This window comes from Zingiber officinale, chromosome 2B (assembly GCF_018446385.1).
Source record: "Zingiber officinale cultivar Zhangliang chromosome 2B, Zo_v1.1, whole genome shotgun sequence".
In the NCBI taxonomy this organism is placed as follows: domain Eukaryota; kingdom Viridiplantae; phylum Streptophyta; class Magnoliopsida; order Zingiberales; family Zingiberaceae; genus Zingiber; species Zingiber officinale.
This window is the reverse complement of record NC_055989.1, coordinates 110,511,141-110,525,531: the sequence shown is the minus strand read 5'-3', so window position 1 is coordinate 110,525,531 and position 14,391 is coordinate 110,511,141. Positions and strand designations below refer to the sequence as shown.

The following is a 14,391-nucleotide window of genomic DNA, read 5'->3' as shown; positions in this document are numbered from 1 at the left end:
TTCTAAATTTTTACTATCTTTTGTAATTCAAATTACATTCATTATAAATTTAAAATTAAATTAAATAAAATAATCAATCTTATAATATAATCCTGATTATATTACAAGACAGATTATACCTAGACATAAATTTCAATGGACAGTGACCCCTACTTACGAGGGCATACCTTCATGAAATCTCTGGGAAGGCCAAACCAAGAAGTGTAATTGAAATACTTTTTAAACTTTTAAATTAATGATAGTATGGATTCGAATCAAAACACCTGTGCTTTTACCTTTTAAACAAAATAATAGACTAATAAAATTTAAATCCGGATTATTTTTCATTTTAAAAGATCTAAAATAACATAGAAAATGAATTTTTCATCATCTTTTAAAACAAAAAATCACCAATGGAATAAAATTCATTGATCCGCCCTCATAAAATTTTTCTATTTATCATCAGGATAAATCAGAAAGTACATATGACGATCAATCTAAAAGTCCAACATTCTTTAATTGTGCTCCCCATTTTGAAAAAAAAAATCTTGCAACTACGTCATAACTGGGATCAAACAACGAGTACATGAGTACAGAGAGAAAGTATGATGAAAAAAATAGAACAGTGAGTGTGATGGAAAAGATTGATGAGATTGAAAGTATGATAAGGGAGAAAGTATGATGAGAGAGAAAGTGTGTTGAGGAAAAAAAAGGAGGGAGTGTGATAAGAGAAATTGAGGAGAGAGAAAGTGTGATGAGAGCAAAAGTGTAATGAGAAAAAAGAGAAAAGAGAGTGTGATAGGAGAAATTGAGGAGAGAGAAAGTAATAAAATTATGAGAGAGAAAATATGATAGAAAGAGAATAAGGAGAGAGAAGTGATATGAAAGCAAAAAATAAATAAATATATTTTGATATTAAGGGAGAACATTTTAGTTTTAGGTCAAGGGTATTTTTGAAATAAGGAAATATTTTGATTGATGAAAATAGGGTAATGACTCATTGAAGGGGAGGTACATGGGAATGAGTTATTATTCAATTGTAAGGATTCATTCCCTTATTTGTATTCCTATTTCTATAATCCAAACATTAACAATGACAATCAATGATTCTTATTCTCATTCCTCACTTCTATTCCCCTAAACCAAACACCCCCTTAGATGTCCTATCGTGGTATCATAGCCCCCGGGGACGAAATTATAATCCCTATCAGCCTTATTGATTATCCCTGAGATGATCGATCCGGTCCCACGGAAGTTTTCCACCGACTACCCGATACTCTCTAGGGTGACCAATCTGATTTCACGTAAATTTTCCATCGGCTACCAAGTAAATTGAGAAATACACATAGTAGAACCTAGTATCCTTTGATTATACCTTTTATTTAAAAAAATTTCCTACAAATATACTATAATTAAAGATCAAATCCATTATCATAAACTATCATGCATAATTGCTAAAGTTCATTATTTATTTTAGGCGACCAAGTTGCCCGTGTGGTACATTTACAACTTTATAACTGCTACCATGTAAATCATAAGTGAACAGGATTAAATCAAACTATAAAAACTACGATTTAAATATTTATAGAAACTACGATTTAAATATTTTTAAACAGGTTAAATAGCCATTATAGTATGTATGAAATTATAATTATTACAATATATCTCTGTAGCCGTTATATTATATTATGTGTAGTAGTAATTATGAAATTGTAGTTGCTATAATGTATCTACTCAACTCGAAATTTAGAAAGATAATAATATGAATAATATTAAACCGTAATAAAGACAATTGAATAATTATACACTAAATAAGGGAGCAAGACACCTAACAAAAATGGGAAGTGGGAGGCCTATGGATGATTTTATTTTTTAAAAAAAATCTCTTTTACTTTTGCCTTATTTATAGGGGTGATAATTCAGGTCAAGTTTAAGTTGACAGATTCAGATTTATAGATTAACGTGTTGAAATATCAAAAATTGAACTTGACCTGATTAATATTTTGAATCAAATTATTCAATCTGATCCGTTTATTTATATTTGACCTGAATCTGATATGAAATGACCCATAATCTGAATTCAATCCGAACTTGACTCGACCTGAAATGACCCATTTATAAAAATATATTCATCATAATCCAACCTCAACTCAAACACGACTCCAAAAGACCCATTTTTATTAAAATATACTTATTTTAACCGAACTCAACCAGAAATCCGACATGAACCCAATCTGAAAATATTTATAAACAGGTTCACGGGTTATAATCGAGTCATTTCAGGTTGATCCGAACTCGACCTATTTATTTATTGTGTCAATCAAGTCAATCTGAATTTAACCCGAATCCAATAAAACTTGACCCTACCCTAATTTTTGCATGTTCCATTCAGAAGATATTTCGATCAGAAATTGTCACCCCCAATTTATATACTACATCGTCTTTAGGTTCATTCTTGGGCCCAGATTACGAGCCCAGCCCAGATTTCCAATTGATCCTTTACGATAAAACCTCTGTTCTCTGCGGGTCTTTCGACGTTAAACCCTAGTCGTGCTCACTCGTCTCGCCATGGCGCAAGCTGCTCTCCGCCTCCGCCGGGCCGTCGCCTTCTCGTCCTCCTTGACGAGAGGTGCTCGCTCTTTCTCATCAGTATCTGCCTTTCGTTCTCTGTCGACGGTTCTCTACTCCTCCACCGCATCTCCAGCCCCCTTCGCGAACTCGAGCCTCCGACCGGACTACCCCTTCGCGCAACGTCGCTTCTTTCGCTCGTCGATGGCGCTTGGAAGCAGCCATCCTAGCGGAGGAATGGACAGCAAGATCTCGCCGGACGAGATTCTCTTTGAGGGATGCGACTACAACCACTGGCTGATCACCATGGATTTCCCAAAGGACCCCGCCCCAACTCGCGAAGAGATGATCGAGACATACATCCAGACGCTGGCCAAGGTTGTTGGAAGGTAAAAAAAAATCCTCGACAAACGGAATTAAAAGATTTATTTGAATATGCTTAATGGTATTCTTCATTATTTTTGTTTCTGCTCAAATTGCCAACATGAATTATGTAACCAGCAGTGGTTTCCTGATTCACTTTTTTTTTTGCTTTAAATAAGTATTACACAAGATCGTGTAGGAGTTGAAAGACAATGTTGTGACCTTGAAGAGGTGGATTCCTATGTCGGTATTTGCTTTCATTTGATTCCCATCATCTTAGGGGAAGGAAAACTACGTTCATGATCTGCTAATTAAAGATGAAGAAATCATGACCTTATGCTAAGAATCTTGGTTGGTATGTCAGGTAGGATATTTAGAGTGGGTATTTAGAGATAATGGAATTGTCAAGATTACAGACTTCTATACGAGTGAAAATTTGACAAAGGAACTTCAAGCGGTGCCGTTCAATGTGCGTGTTCATTATATAGTACAACTGAGGCTGATTTTCTATGGCTTTGATGATCCAATATGATACACTGACTTTACAAAAAAAAAAAAAAAATAGTAGTCTACCTAATAAAAACTATCATCTTGTTTGAGTTTATTAAGTCTATATGTTTCCTTCCCTTCTTGTTAAAAAAAAAAAATAGTTGATATATATATCTCTTCTCTCTATTTATACAAATTTACATGTGATTGTTACTTTTGTGTTTTGTTGGGATGGATAGGCTGACAAAACAAAGTGTTAATTGGTTGTTCTTTGCAGCGTGGAGGAAGCTAAGAAGAGAATGTATGCCTTAAGCACCACGACTTATCATGGTTTTCAGGCTGTAATGACAGAAGAAATGTCGGAGAAGTTTAGAGGTATGATTGTGTTTTTGGAGCATTCCCATATAACATATTATTGGAGATGTCAGTTTATAACCTATATTTAATTTGGCTGAATTAGGTTTGCCCGGTGTTGTCTTCATTTTGCCTGACTCATATATTGATCCTGTCAATAAGGAATATGGAGGTTTGTACAGTTTTCTTTCCTAGCTGTTTTTCAATATGTTTGGGACTTGTACATTAATAGCTGTCGGTGAACTAGTTATGAACGTTTATACATGTTACCAATTTTCAGTTCATTTTGGTTTAATAATGTTTAAGATTTGCATTTGTTTGTACTGACTATTCTGTATTTTCTTTAACCTGAAAAAAAAATTAGGTGACAAGTATGAAAATGGTGTTATTACTCCAAGGCCTCCTCCAATTCAATATGGAACGCAAGGTAGATTACGGAATCAAAACAGAGGTGAACGACCAAATTATAACAGGCCACCGCCACATGGAAATCCGCCAAGTGGGCAACAGGGTTCATTTCAAGGCGATGGGTGGAACAGGGCCCCCCAGCAGAGTTATAATCCATCTGGACAATATGGAAGGGGTTATGATACTCCTGGTACTGGAAATTTTGCTCCGAGGAATGACTTTGGACAAGGAGAACATCAAAACTATGCACGGTCAGCAGTAAGAGAAGGTAATCAAGGAGGGTTTAGGGGTGCAACACCTCCGTATCAGAGAAACTTTGGTGGAGGAGATCGTGCAAATTATGCCCCTTCGGAGCAGAGGAACTCCATACGTGGTCCTGGAGGACCCGGAGGGGAAAATACACATAGAAGCTCTTCTGATTATGGTTTTAACCAAGAATATAGGCAGGGAGGAGTGCCTGGTAATCATTTGGATTACAGACAAGGTGTGAATCCTGGTTATGGTGGAGAAAACAACAGGGGAGCTGGTTTTGATGGTGATTACAAACAAGGATCAGCTTCGGCCTATGAGCAAGATTATCCTGCATCTAATCAGCAAGGTTCCTGGCAGGTATTCCATCCTACTTTTTAGTTTGCTTGCTCATTTATCTGCTTTATCAAGAATAATCCAACGGCATTTTAGCCTAGAGCATAGGATATCCGACTGAAAATTGAAGCAACTCCATCCTTCTTTGAGTTCCTGTTATTTGAGTATTATTTAGCAAATCAACCTCTCAATTAGCCCTGTGTAATCTCATCCCTCACCGCTGTACCTCTCAATAAACCTAACTCTTTCTTTAACTTAGTAAACCATAAACCTAACATAAGATTCTTCAGATCCACTCGAATGGGGAAACTCTGTAACTATGATTTAGCTTGTTTTTGAAATCTTATGGGGCATGGCTTGTATATATATATTTGAATTCTCTTGCCCTAATTTACACAGTTGATGCTTGATGATCATAAATTTATCTGCCCATATTTATTTTTTCTGTAATTTGCACTGCATTTGTAAGCCAAAATGTAATTTTATCTTTGTGCAAAATCATTTTTCTGGATGATTTCAGATTGATCAACTTTCTTTTTCGAACAGGAGAGGCAGTAAAGAGGTGGAAGTTATTCAGATTGTTAAGCTAGGTTTCACAGTTCTAAGGTGCCTACCCTTCATGACCTTTATCTAATATGTATTCTGTATCGAAGATCTGTATTCCTAGAACACAACTACAAGACTTCTCCCCTTTCATGTAAGTCGTAGACTTTTATCTTTAGTCGTGGCTGTGTGCTTGCTATTGCGACGCTCATAAAAGGAAGAATGAGGGTTTAGAGATTGGAGATGACTTCAATCCATATATGAGTTTATTACGGAAGAGATCAAACTCTCATTGTGAGATTGTAAAGAAGGAAAAAAAATAGAAAGTGAATGCATTTCAAAAGTAATAATTAATAGTTAAGTATCACTTAAATAATTAAACATTAACTTGCCGTCATGTAAATGAGATTTAGATTTTATTAATATGACTCGACTCGTTCTCGTTTATCACATGGTTGATGGTTGCATCCAATCCGTAGTCGTTTCAGTATTAACCCTCAAGTCCATGACGGTTCACCGCCGATTATGGATTGAGTTATAATTTACAATAATTACAGTTGTAATTAGACCTTTTTTATTTTAATTTAAAAAATTGTATGTAAAAATTATTTAAAGATTTAAATTTGAGAATTAACAAGGGGTTGATTTAAAAATATTAAAACGGATTAGTATTCTGGTAATTGTAATCGCTAATAAAAAAATAGTCAATTAATTCAGATTGTAAAAAATATAAATTAACATTTATATTTATTTATGTTCGTTCAATATATATATAAAATTAATTAAACAAATAAATTTAATAACTCATTAAAATAAATAATAAGTTTGAATACATATGTGTTAACATGAACAAACAATGTTCATAAATCATATTTATTAATAATTTTTTTCAATATATTAAATAAATAATAAAATAAATAAATAAATTTAAATTATCAATTTTAATAACTAATAAAACAATTAAAATTTTCAATCAATCAAATAAGTTTGAATTGAGCTTGATAACATCTAAACGAACCAAGCTCGAACCAAGCTCGAACCAAGCTCAAGTCAAGTTCGAACCAAGCTCAAGTCAAGCTTGAACACTCATTTCAAAAGTTTGATTCATTTAAGCTCAGCTCGGTTATCTTATAAAATAAATTTGAACACCCTAAAACTTAGCTCGGCTCGACTCGGCTCGGCTCGAGTTGTTTATAACCCTAAGCACAGTTTATGTAGCTAAATCAAACTTGAAATTAATTTTAAAATTAAAATCGATCGAATAAATCGAGATTTTATTTTTTTTTAAAAAAATAAATTCGCGTACCGATTAATCACCCCGGTATCGGGCGTCTCTCTTCGCTTCCTCGTCGCCGCCGCTCCTAATCATCAGAGAGAGAGAGATGGGCTTCCTCGTCCATGCGCTCCGTCGCTCCAATCCTCTGCTCCGATCCCAGTTCTCTAACCTCACCCCCACCGGCATCCGGTGGATCTGCTCGTCCTCCGCCCTCCGAAAGCCGGAATCTGCCGCAATCGACAACTACGACCCGGCTGAACTGCCGCCTAGGACCCCCGTTGGCGGCGCCAGGTTCCACATCGACAACCCCGAAGACGTCATGGAGGTCTTCGTCGACGGGTACCCCGTCAAGATCCCCAAGGGGATGACCGTCCTCCAAGCCTGCGAGGTCGCCGGCGTCGACATCCCTCGGTTTTGCTATCACAGCCGACTTTCCATCGCGGGAAACTGCCGCATGTGCCTCGTTGAGGTTGAGAAGTCCCCCAAGCCCGTCGCCTCCTGCGCCATGCCCGCACTCCCAGGTCTGTTTTGGATCGAAAAGTTGCTTTTTTTGTTCGTCGCAGATAAGATCATTTCATCTGTTGATGATCTCGTGTGTTATAGGAATGAAAATTAAGACGAACACGCCGGTGGCAAAGAAGGCTAGAGAAGGGGTGATGGAGTTCCTGTTGATGAATCACCCACTGGACTGCCCGATCTGCGATCAGGGAGGCGAATGTGACCTTCAGGATCAGTCGATGGCTTTTGGAGCGGACCGTGGACGATTCACAGAGATGAAGAGGTCGGTGGTTGATAAGAATCTGGGGCCGCTTGTAAAGACAGTGATGACCCGATGCATCCAATGCACAAGGTAATTATTTTTCGAAAGAACTCCACTTGTATAACATGTCTTTAGCTTCATTTATAGTATTTTTGTCATAATACCTGTCTCTCTTGGGTTGAATTTGTCCTAATACTTGTAGGAAACTTAAAATTTTTATAGGTCAAAGTATGATTTTGTATTGTGAACAGCTACATTGTTACTAAATCACCATGCTTTATATGATTTTAGCAAGCTATGATAAATTGTGCAATGTGCCTGGTTTATTTGACAGATGTGTCAGATTTGCTAGTGAGGTGGCTGGTGTTCAGGACCTAGGAATGCTAGGTCGCGGTAGTGGGGAGGAAATAGGAACTTACGTTGAGAGACTCATGACAAGCGAGCTCTCAGGCAATGTGATAGATATCTGCCCTGTTGGAGCTCTGACTTCTAAACCTTTTGCTTTTAAAGCTAGAAACTGGGAGTTAAAGGGTACAGAGACTATTGATGTTACTGATGCAGTTGGATCAAACATAAGAATTGATAGTAGAGGCCCAGAAGTTATGCGAATTGTGCCACGTCTGAATGAGGTCCTCTATTTCTCTCTTAGTCTTTTATGTTACATGTTTTATTCTGTTGAATTTCTCATTTATATATGTCATGTTTATTTTATTGATTACTGATTAAGTATTGAATATAATTCAGCAGTATAATACATTATAAGCTCTCTTTCTACGTTTTGATGTTGCTACTATAACCACTTTCTGAACTTGATATCTTAGATGCTTTTTCCCTTGTAAAAAATGATTTCTAATATCAGCTCACATCTTGTAATGCTGCATATAAAGACAATTTATTAGTATCAGATATTTCTCTGATCAGGTAGTTCAATTGGCATCATTTTAACATCTTAAACTTGAATGCCGTTCACTGTGAGAATTGTAATGACCATAACTCTACTAACAAAATGCTCGGTCTTGATTATCATCCTGATTGAAGAACAGCTTAATTTTCACTCTTCAGGAACTTTTCTACTCTTCTTTTGTCACTCTATGACTAAGTTGTTTCCTGTTGTTGGAAATTACTTGTCTGTGGGTATCTTTTGTATGTTTTATATCCTAAGGTAATTGAATTTCCAATCATCCAAGGCAGGTTAGCTGATGCTACTCGGTTTGTTTTATTTTTAACTTGTTTGTGTAGGGAGTCGGATACTCGGATTACAGCTTACCTTGTACTTTTACATAGTATGTTCTAGGAGCATAGAGATTTCAAGATTGTATGCTTTGAGTTGATAGTCATTGTAATTTGTGTAGATCAGTAATTTGCTACTACTAGAAAAGGACCAAAAGATTTAACGAAATTTTCTTCTATTGTGGTATTTTAGTCATAAATGTGGTTGAAGGGTTCACTTTTTTTTTTTGTTTTTTTTTGCAGTGGGAAACATTCAGTTAGGAAAATTGGAAAAAAAAATCCAATGAAAATTGAAGAAGTTTATTTGCTTTTAGTACTCTTTTGCTCACTTTAGTCCACATCCTTTTTCAGGATTATGAAATTGCTGAAAAGCATAGTTTCGTCATATTTATCTGGTAGGAAACTATGCATTGGGGATGCAAAGCTCAAGTTATCTAGTTGTGAATTTGCAGAATGTTTTGAAGTTTGTACCACAGGATGCTCTTGATTTATTTGTAGTTTTCGTAATTTTCTGGAGGACATACTGATTTACAGGAAACATAGTAGGTAAAACATAAGAAAAATTGTCATCTATTGTAAAAGATAAAGTCGAGGCTAACACAATCCTGTGAAGGTAAATAGGAGTTAGACTATGCTACAAAGGAAGGTAAATAGAAATGCTAAGTTGGGATGGAAAGTGGTTACTGAGTTCCACGAATGGAATTAGTTTTAGATTAAATTCGTTTTACGGTCACTGAAAAATTGTGTGAAATTGAGTTATATTTGCTGAGTATGGGTTTTGAAATTCATTCATTTGTATGCTGAATGGCCTAATTCTTAAGAATGTCTCTTAATATCTTATAACCAGCAAACACGACCTTGAACCTTAAATTGGCTAAATAATTGAAAAATAGTAATAAAAGGTCAACAACTGATACACTGCCTTTTTGTGAGCCCAAATTTATTTGTAGACTAATTGAATTTCCACTGGTTACATCTTTAGTGGAAGAAGCATGATGCCATTAACCATTGACCTCTATGCAGGTTCTTACTTAAATTTAATATCTCAAGTCTATCCGACTAGTAAGTAATAGCAACACTCCAGTGGTTGATCAGTTACCCTTAATGTCTTCTTGTTTCATCCATTAAAACAATCTCCCTTTGATTTGCTGTTGGATGACAATAAATTCTACATTGATAAACATTCTTATAATTCCTTTATTTTAATCTGTGCATTTTCTTTCTAATTTTAATATACTTTTTATCTTCAGCAATTTCTCTCTTGCTAAACCAAGTTCCAATATTTGTCTCCAACAACTAAATGCTTTACTTAGTTCCATTTGTGGTGAGATATTTTTTTCCTGTATGACCTGCTACCTTTTTTTCTCTAAAAATACTCATCAATTATGACTTGTCTTGGAGGATAGCTTTAAGATGGATGGTTCAAGTCTCTTGGTTGGAGATTTCTGGGTCAATAGCTGGTGACTCTATTTCAACAGAAATTATCTCAGAGTTTGTCTTGTAATAATTTCTAGTTCCTCATTTTATAGGATATTAATGAGGAGTGGATATCAGACAAAACACGCTTCTGTTATGATGGTCTTAAAAGGCAAAGGTTAAATGATCCTATGATTCGTGGTGCTGATGGACGATTCAAGGCAGTGTCTTGGCAAGATGCACTTGCAGTGGTTGCTGAAGTCATCCAACAAGTTAAACCTGCTGAAATTGTTGGAATTGCAGGTCAACTTTCTGATGCAGAATCTATGATGACACTGAAAGACTTTTTGAACAGATTGGGATCAGAGAATGTGGCATGTGAAGGAAATGGTGTGAATCCTAATGCAGATTTACGTCCTAGTTACCTTATGAACACACATATTGCCGGTCTTGAGAATGCTGATGCTTTCCTGTTGGTTGGCACCCAGGTAATTTACTTTTATTTCAAAAAGAAGTTAGAGATGAGTGCTTTCCAATTAATGATCTGCTTCAGCTGTCTCATTTAACCTCAGATGAGTATTCAATGGTCTACATTATAATGTTCTGATTCTTAGTTCTCATAAACTCTTTTATTAAGATATTTATTGATTTAAACTTTAAGGTAGTAACTTGCTGCATTTTCAGAAATAATAAAATTTTGATTTGTGATGAAACCAATAGGTTCAAAGATGACTGATTAAATACTTTGACACTTTGAATCAATTATAATTAGGGACAAGCTGAAGAGAGGTCAAATAAAATTCTACATAACACAAGTAGAAGAGATTTGAAAGTCTTTGATTTGGTAATACTGTAAAGTTCTATGTTATTTTAAGATCTTTCAAGTCAACCTCAAGTAATTGGGACAAACAGTTTTAATACTGCTATTGCAACATCAACATAGGGTTTAGGGTTTAGGGTTTAGGTTGTTTTAGAATCATCTTATAAGGCCCCATATAAGTCTGCATATGCATATATACTTGGTGACAAACATGTGCCATATGACTGCATTTGAATATCCTTTTGATATTGATTTAGTCTTCAATTACTTATCCAGCTCAAGCTAGTTTGTTAGTTCATCGTTATTATGTTTGGGAATAAAGTAGATGAGACATAGGGCATCAAATCGATCATGTTTAGTTTACTCCCAATATGAAGAATTAACAAAATGAGAAAGAAAGAGATTGACTAAAAAGGTATAGTAAGTATAATAGAATCCTTGTTGATTTAAAGCATTGTTTTTGGCATATAATAGAATTCTTTTTTAATGAGATGGCATATATGCCCACATAATGCTTAAGCAGTATGTGATAGTCACAAACAATTTGCACATGTTTTTCTCAATGAGAACTGAGAGGTAGTAAAGTAGTGGTGCATATGGAAACGTGTACTATGATAGAGAACAAACTAGGATTTTGATTCAATAACCTTTTTACTGGAATGAGAAGAAAGAAAATAAGGAGGATAGCAAAGCCTTATATCCTCCCTATTTTATGTCCTCTCAGTTCTCTTCAAGTAAACGGTCCCTTGGTGTACGAATTGATTGTTCAGCATGATGAATCTTCTATCATGTTTTGCTGAATCTGGTTCACTCAAAGTTCTATATGCCTGCTTGACTCATGTAGATGCTAAAGTTTCTGTCAAGTTTATTTTTATTTTATCTATGTTCTCATCATTATTGTTTCTATTTGTTTCTCTCAAGTGCAAAAATTCATCTATATCAGTATATTTGATATTGTTTGCAATTTAATCAATATGCTTTGGGCTCTCTTTACTCCGAAAGATGGAATGGGGAAGGAAAGGAATCTACAATGGAAAAAAATCTTAGGGGGAGGTGAGGGAAAGGAAAGAGAGAAAAAAAAGAATCTTGAGGGAGAGGGGAAAGGAAAGAGAAAAAACAAAGGAAGAAAAAAATAAATAATTACGGGAGACCTGATTGTGAGTTGGGTTGGGAGAAATTTGACTGCACATGTAGTTGGGAGGATGAAAATTCCTTTCCTCCCGAAGTGAACTGATTAAAAAAAATGATTCGTGGATGAATTCGTAAATGCGTCTGCCCATTAGGTAAACCAAAGAGAAAATAATTCACTCTTTTTTACAGAGTAAACAGGGGAAAGTTTTTCACTGTGAAAATCTTTTCACAGCTATTATTTCTTTCCTCCCAAATAAACAGGGCATTAGTCTTCAAGGGGCAGACTTTATTTGATCACTTTATTTATTCAATACTTTGTCTAAATTCCCATTGCTTTTGAAGAAAAGATTAAACTTCGATTCTCAATTTCCATTATCTCGATGATAAGTTTGATTCTCGAGTTCCATAATCTCGATGATACCTGATCTGCATGTATAATTGCAGCCTAGAGTAGAAGCCCCATTGATAAATGCAAGAATCAGAAAGACTGTACGAGCAAATCAAGCTAAAGTGGCCTATATTGGCCCTCCATCTGACTTCAACTATGATCACCAACATATTGGTACATGTCCCAAAACACTCCTTGAGATCGCGGAGGGCCGCCACCCTTTCTGCTCCACCCTGAAATCTGCAAAGAACCCAGCTATTATAGTCGGTGCTGGAATTTTCAAGCGCAAAGACAAGGATGCCATCTTTTCTAAAGTTGAGTCTATAGCGAAGACTTTCAATGTTATCAGAAAAGACTGGAATGGCTTCAATGTCTTGCTACTGAATGCCGCCCAAGCTGCTGCCCTCGACCTTGGTCTTGTAGGCAGCCCCTCTGAGAGTATCCAATCTGCCAAGTTTCTTTACCTGATGGGGGCCGACGATGTGAAATTGGAAACACTCCCAGATGATGCATTTGTAGTTTACCAGGGTCATCATGGCGATAAAAATGTTTACCGGGCTAATGTTATTTTACCTGCTGCTGCATTCAGCGAGAAAGAAGGGACACATGAGAACACTGAGGGTTGTGCCCAATGGACAGTTCCTGCAGTCCCCACCGTTGGCGATGCAAGAGATGATTGGAAGATCATTAGGGCGCTCTCTGAGGTGGCTGGTGTCCGTCTGCCTTACGATAACCTTCAAGGCATCCGTGCTCGGATAAGGACAGTGGCGCCAAATCTGCTGCAGGTGGACGAGAGAGAGCCATCCACTCTCTCTTTCGACATCAAACCAGACTGCAAAGATCAATTGAGCCTCGAGCCATTCACAGCTGCAATCGACAACTTCTACATGACTAATTCAATAACCCGGGCGTCAAAGATAATGGCTCAATGCAGTTCGCTACTGTTAAAGAAATGAGTTTTTTCTCGATGACACCACCTATTGGTGTCGGTATGATTTATTTTTGCCACTTTTGGTTGAACCCAGAATCCTGTTGAAGCTAGGATTTGCGTGTTGTAACTGCCATACTCTTGCTCATAAACGGCTGGAATTATGCCATATTTTTCTTTGGTGTGAGAAAACCAAAGTGAATTTTTTCAACATGGATGATTTTATTGTATTCCTGGTTTGGGCTATCATTTTGTCGAATATTCATAGATCTTTACCAAATGCCTTTGCTTTTATCTTAAAGTTTTGTGATCATTTTTTTTCCCACATCAAAATTAGAGATGTAATTGACTTCATTATGAACAAGTTTGGTGTTCAATTTATTCATGTTCGATTAAATAAATCTTATGTTTGATCTCATTATGTTTGTACAGTCGTATAAGAATATATAAAATAAATAAGTTTGAACACTAAGTTTGATTTATTAATGTTCATAAATAATATTTATGAATAATTTATAAATAAATTAATTTATATAAAATTTAATTATTAAAAATAATGTATATGAAAAATATTTATTAACAATTATATAAATTTTTTATGTTCATTCCAAATCTAATATGTTAAAAAAATAAAGAAATAGTTAATTTATATAAAATTTAATTGTCAAAAATATGTATATGAAAAATATTTATGAATAATTATATAATTTTTTTATATTATTTCCAAATCTAGTATTTATAATATGTTAAAAAATAATATAAACAAAATAATGTTGCAAACAAATTTCACCTTCTTGCTTTTTATCTATGATTTAAAATTGTGCTACATCGGTTAGTAATACTACTCACCATTTGATGAGGAACCAAGTTAGGGTGTATTTAATTTGCACATTTTTTATTTTCATTTTCTGAAAAACGTACGTTTTTTTAGAAAACAAAAAATGACTTTTTGTCATTCTCTATTTTTCTAGAAAATATTAACTATTTTTTTAGAAAACAGACACGAAAAATACAAACCAAACATCATTTTTTAAAAACACGCGTTTTTCAGAAAATGAAAAACACAAAACCGCACCCTTAGTTGTTCAATAGATCATTGATATCAGTATAGAACAGCCGAAGTGGCTGCGGTATGGCAAATGCACAAGATTGG

General features: G+C 35.4%; 2 protein-coding genes across 2 annotated transcripts; both read left to right on the top strand.

The window, feature by feature from the left end:
- Nucleotides 1-2,492: 2,492 nt before the first annotated feature.
- On the top strand, nucleotides 2,493-5,467 carry LOC122046781 (DAG protein, chloroplastic-like). The gene is made up of 5 exons (XM_042607646.1): nucleotides 2,493-2,936; nucleotides 3,677-3,774; nucleotides 3,860-3,925; nucleotides 4,118-4,770; nucleotides 5,293-5,467. The coding sequence occupies exons 1-5, from the start codon at nucleotides 2,548-2,550 to the stop codon at nucleotides 5,302-5,304; spliced, it is 1,218 nt and encodes a 405-aa protein (XP_042463580.1). The 5' UTR covers nucleotides 2,493-2,547; the 3' UTR covers nucleotides 5,305-5,467.
- Nucleotides 5,468-6,600: 1,133 nt separating this feature from the next.
- On the top strand, nucleotides 6,601-13,484 carry LOC122046780 (NADH dehydrogenase [ubiquinone] iron-sulfur protein 1, mitochondrial-like). The gene is made up of 5 exons (XM_042607645.1): nucleotides 6,601-7,086; nucleotides 7,169-7,415; nucleotides 7,660-7,954; nucleotides 10,085-10,459; nucleotides 12,367-13,484. Exons 1-5 carry the CDS (start codon nucleotides 6,672-6,674, stop codon nucleotides 13,264-13,266), a joined length of 2,232 nt encoding a protein of 743 aa, XP_042463579.1. The 5' UTR covers nucleotides 6,601-6,671; the 3' UTR covers nucleotides 13,267-13,484.
- Nucleotides 13,485-14,391: the final 907 nt, after the last annotated feature.

Bases quoted from the DNA above. Each gene is read 5' to 3' on its own strand.
- LOC122046781 (XM_042607646.1), top strand. From the start codon at position 2,548: ATGGCGCAAGCTGCTCTCCGCCTCCGCCGGGCCGTCGCCTTCTCGTCC. The intron at 2,937-3,676 runs GTAAAAAAAAAT...TGTTCTTTGCAG, and splicing joins CTGGCCAAGGTTGTTGGAAG to CGTGGAGGAAGCTAAGAAGA. The intron at 3,926-4,117 runs GTTTGTACAGTT...AAAAAAAATTAG, and splicing joins TGTCAATAAGGAATATGGAG to GTGACAAGTATGAAAATGGT.
- LOC122046780 (XM_042607645.1), top strand. From the start codon at position 6,672: ATGGGCTTCCTCGTCCATGCGCTCCGTCGCTCCAATCCTCTGCTCCGA. The intron at 7,087-7,168 runs GTCTGTTTTGGA...CGTGTGTTATAG, and splicing joins CGCCATGCCCGCACTCCCAG to GAATGAAAATTAAGACGAAC. The intron at 7,416-7,659 runs GTAATTATTTTT...TTTATTTGACAG, and splicing joins CGATGCATCCAATGCACAAG to ATGTGTCAGATTTGCTAGTG.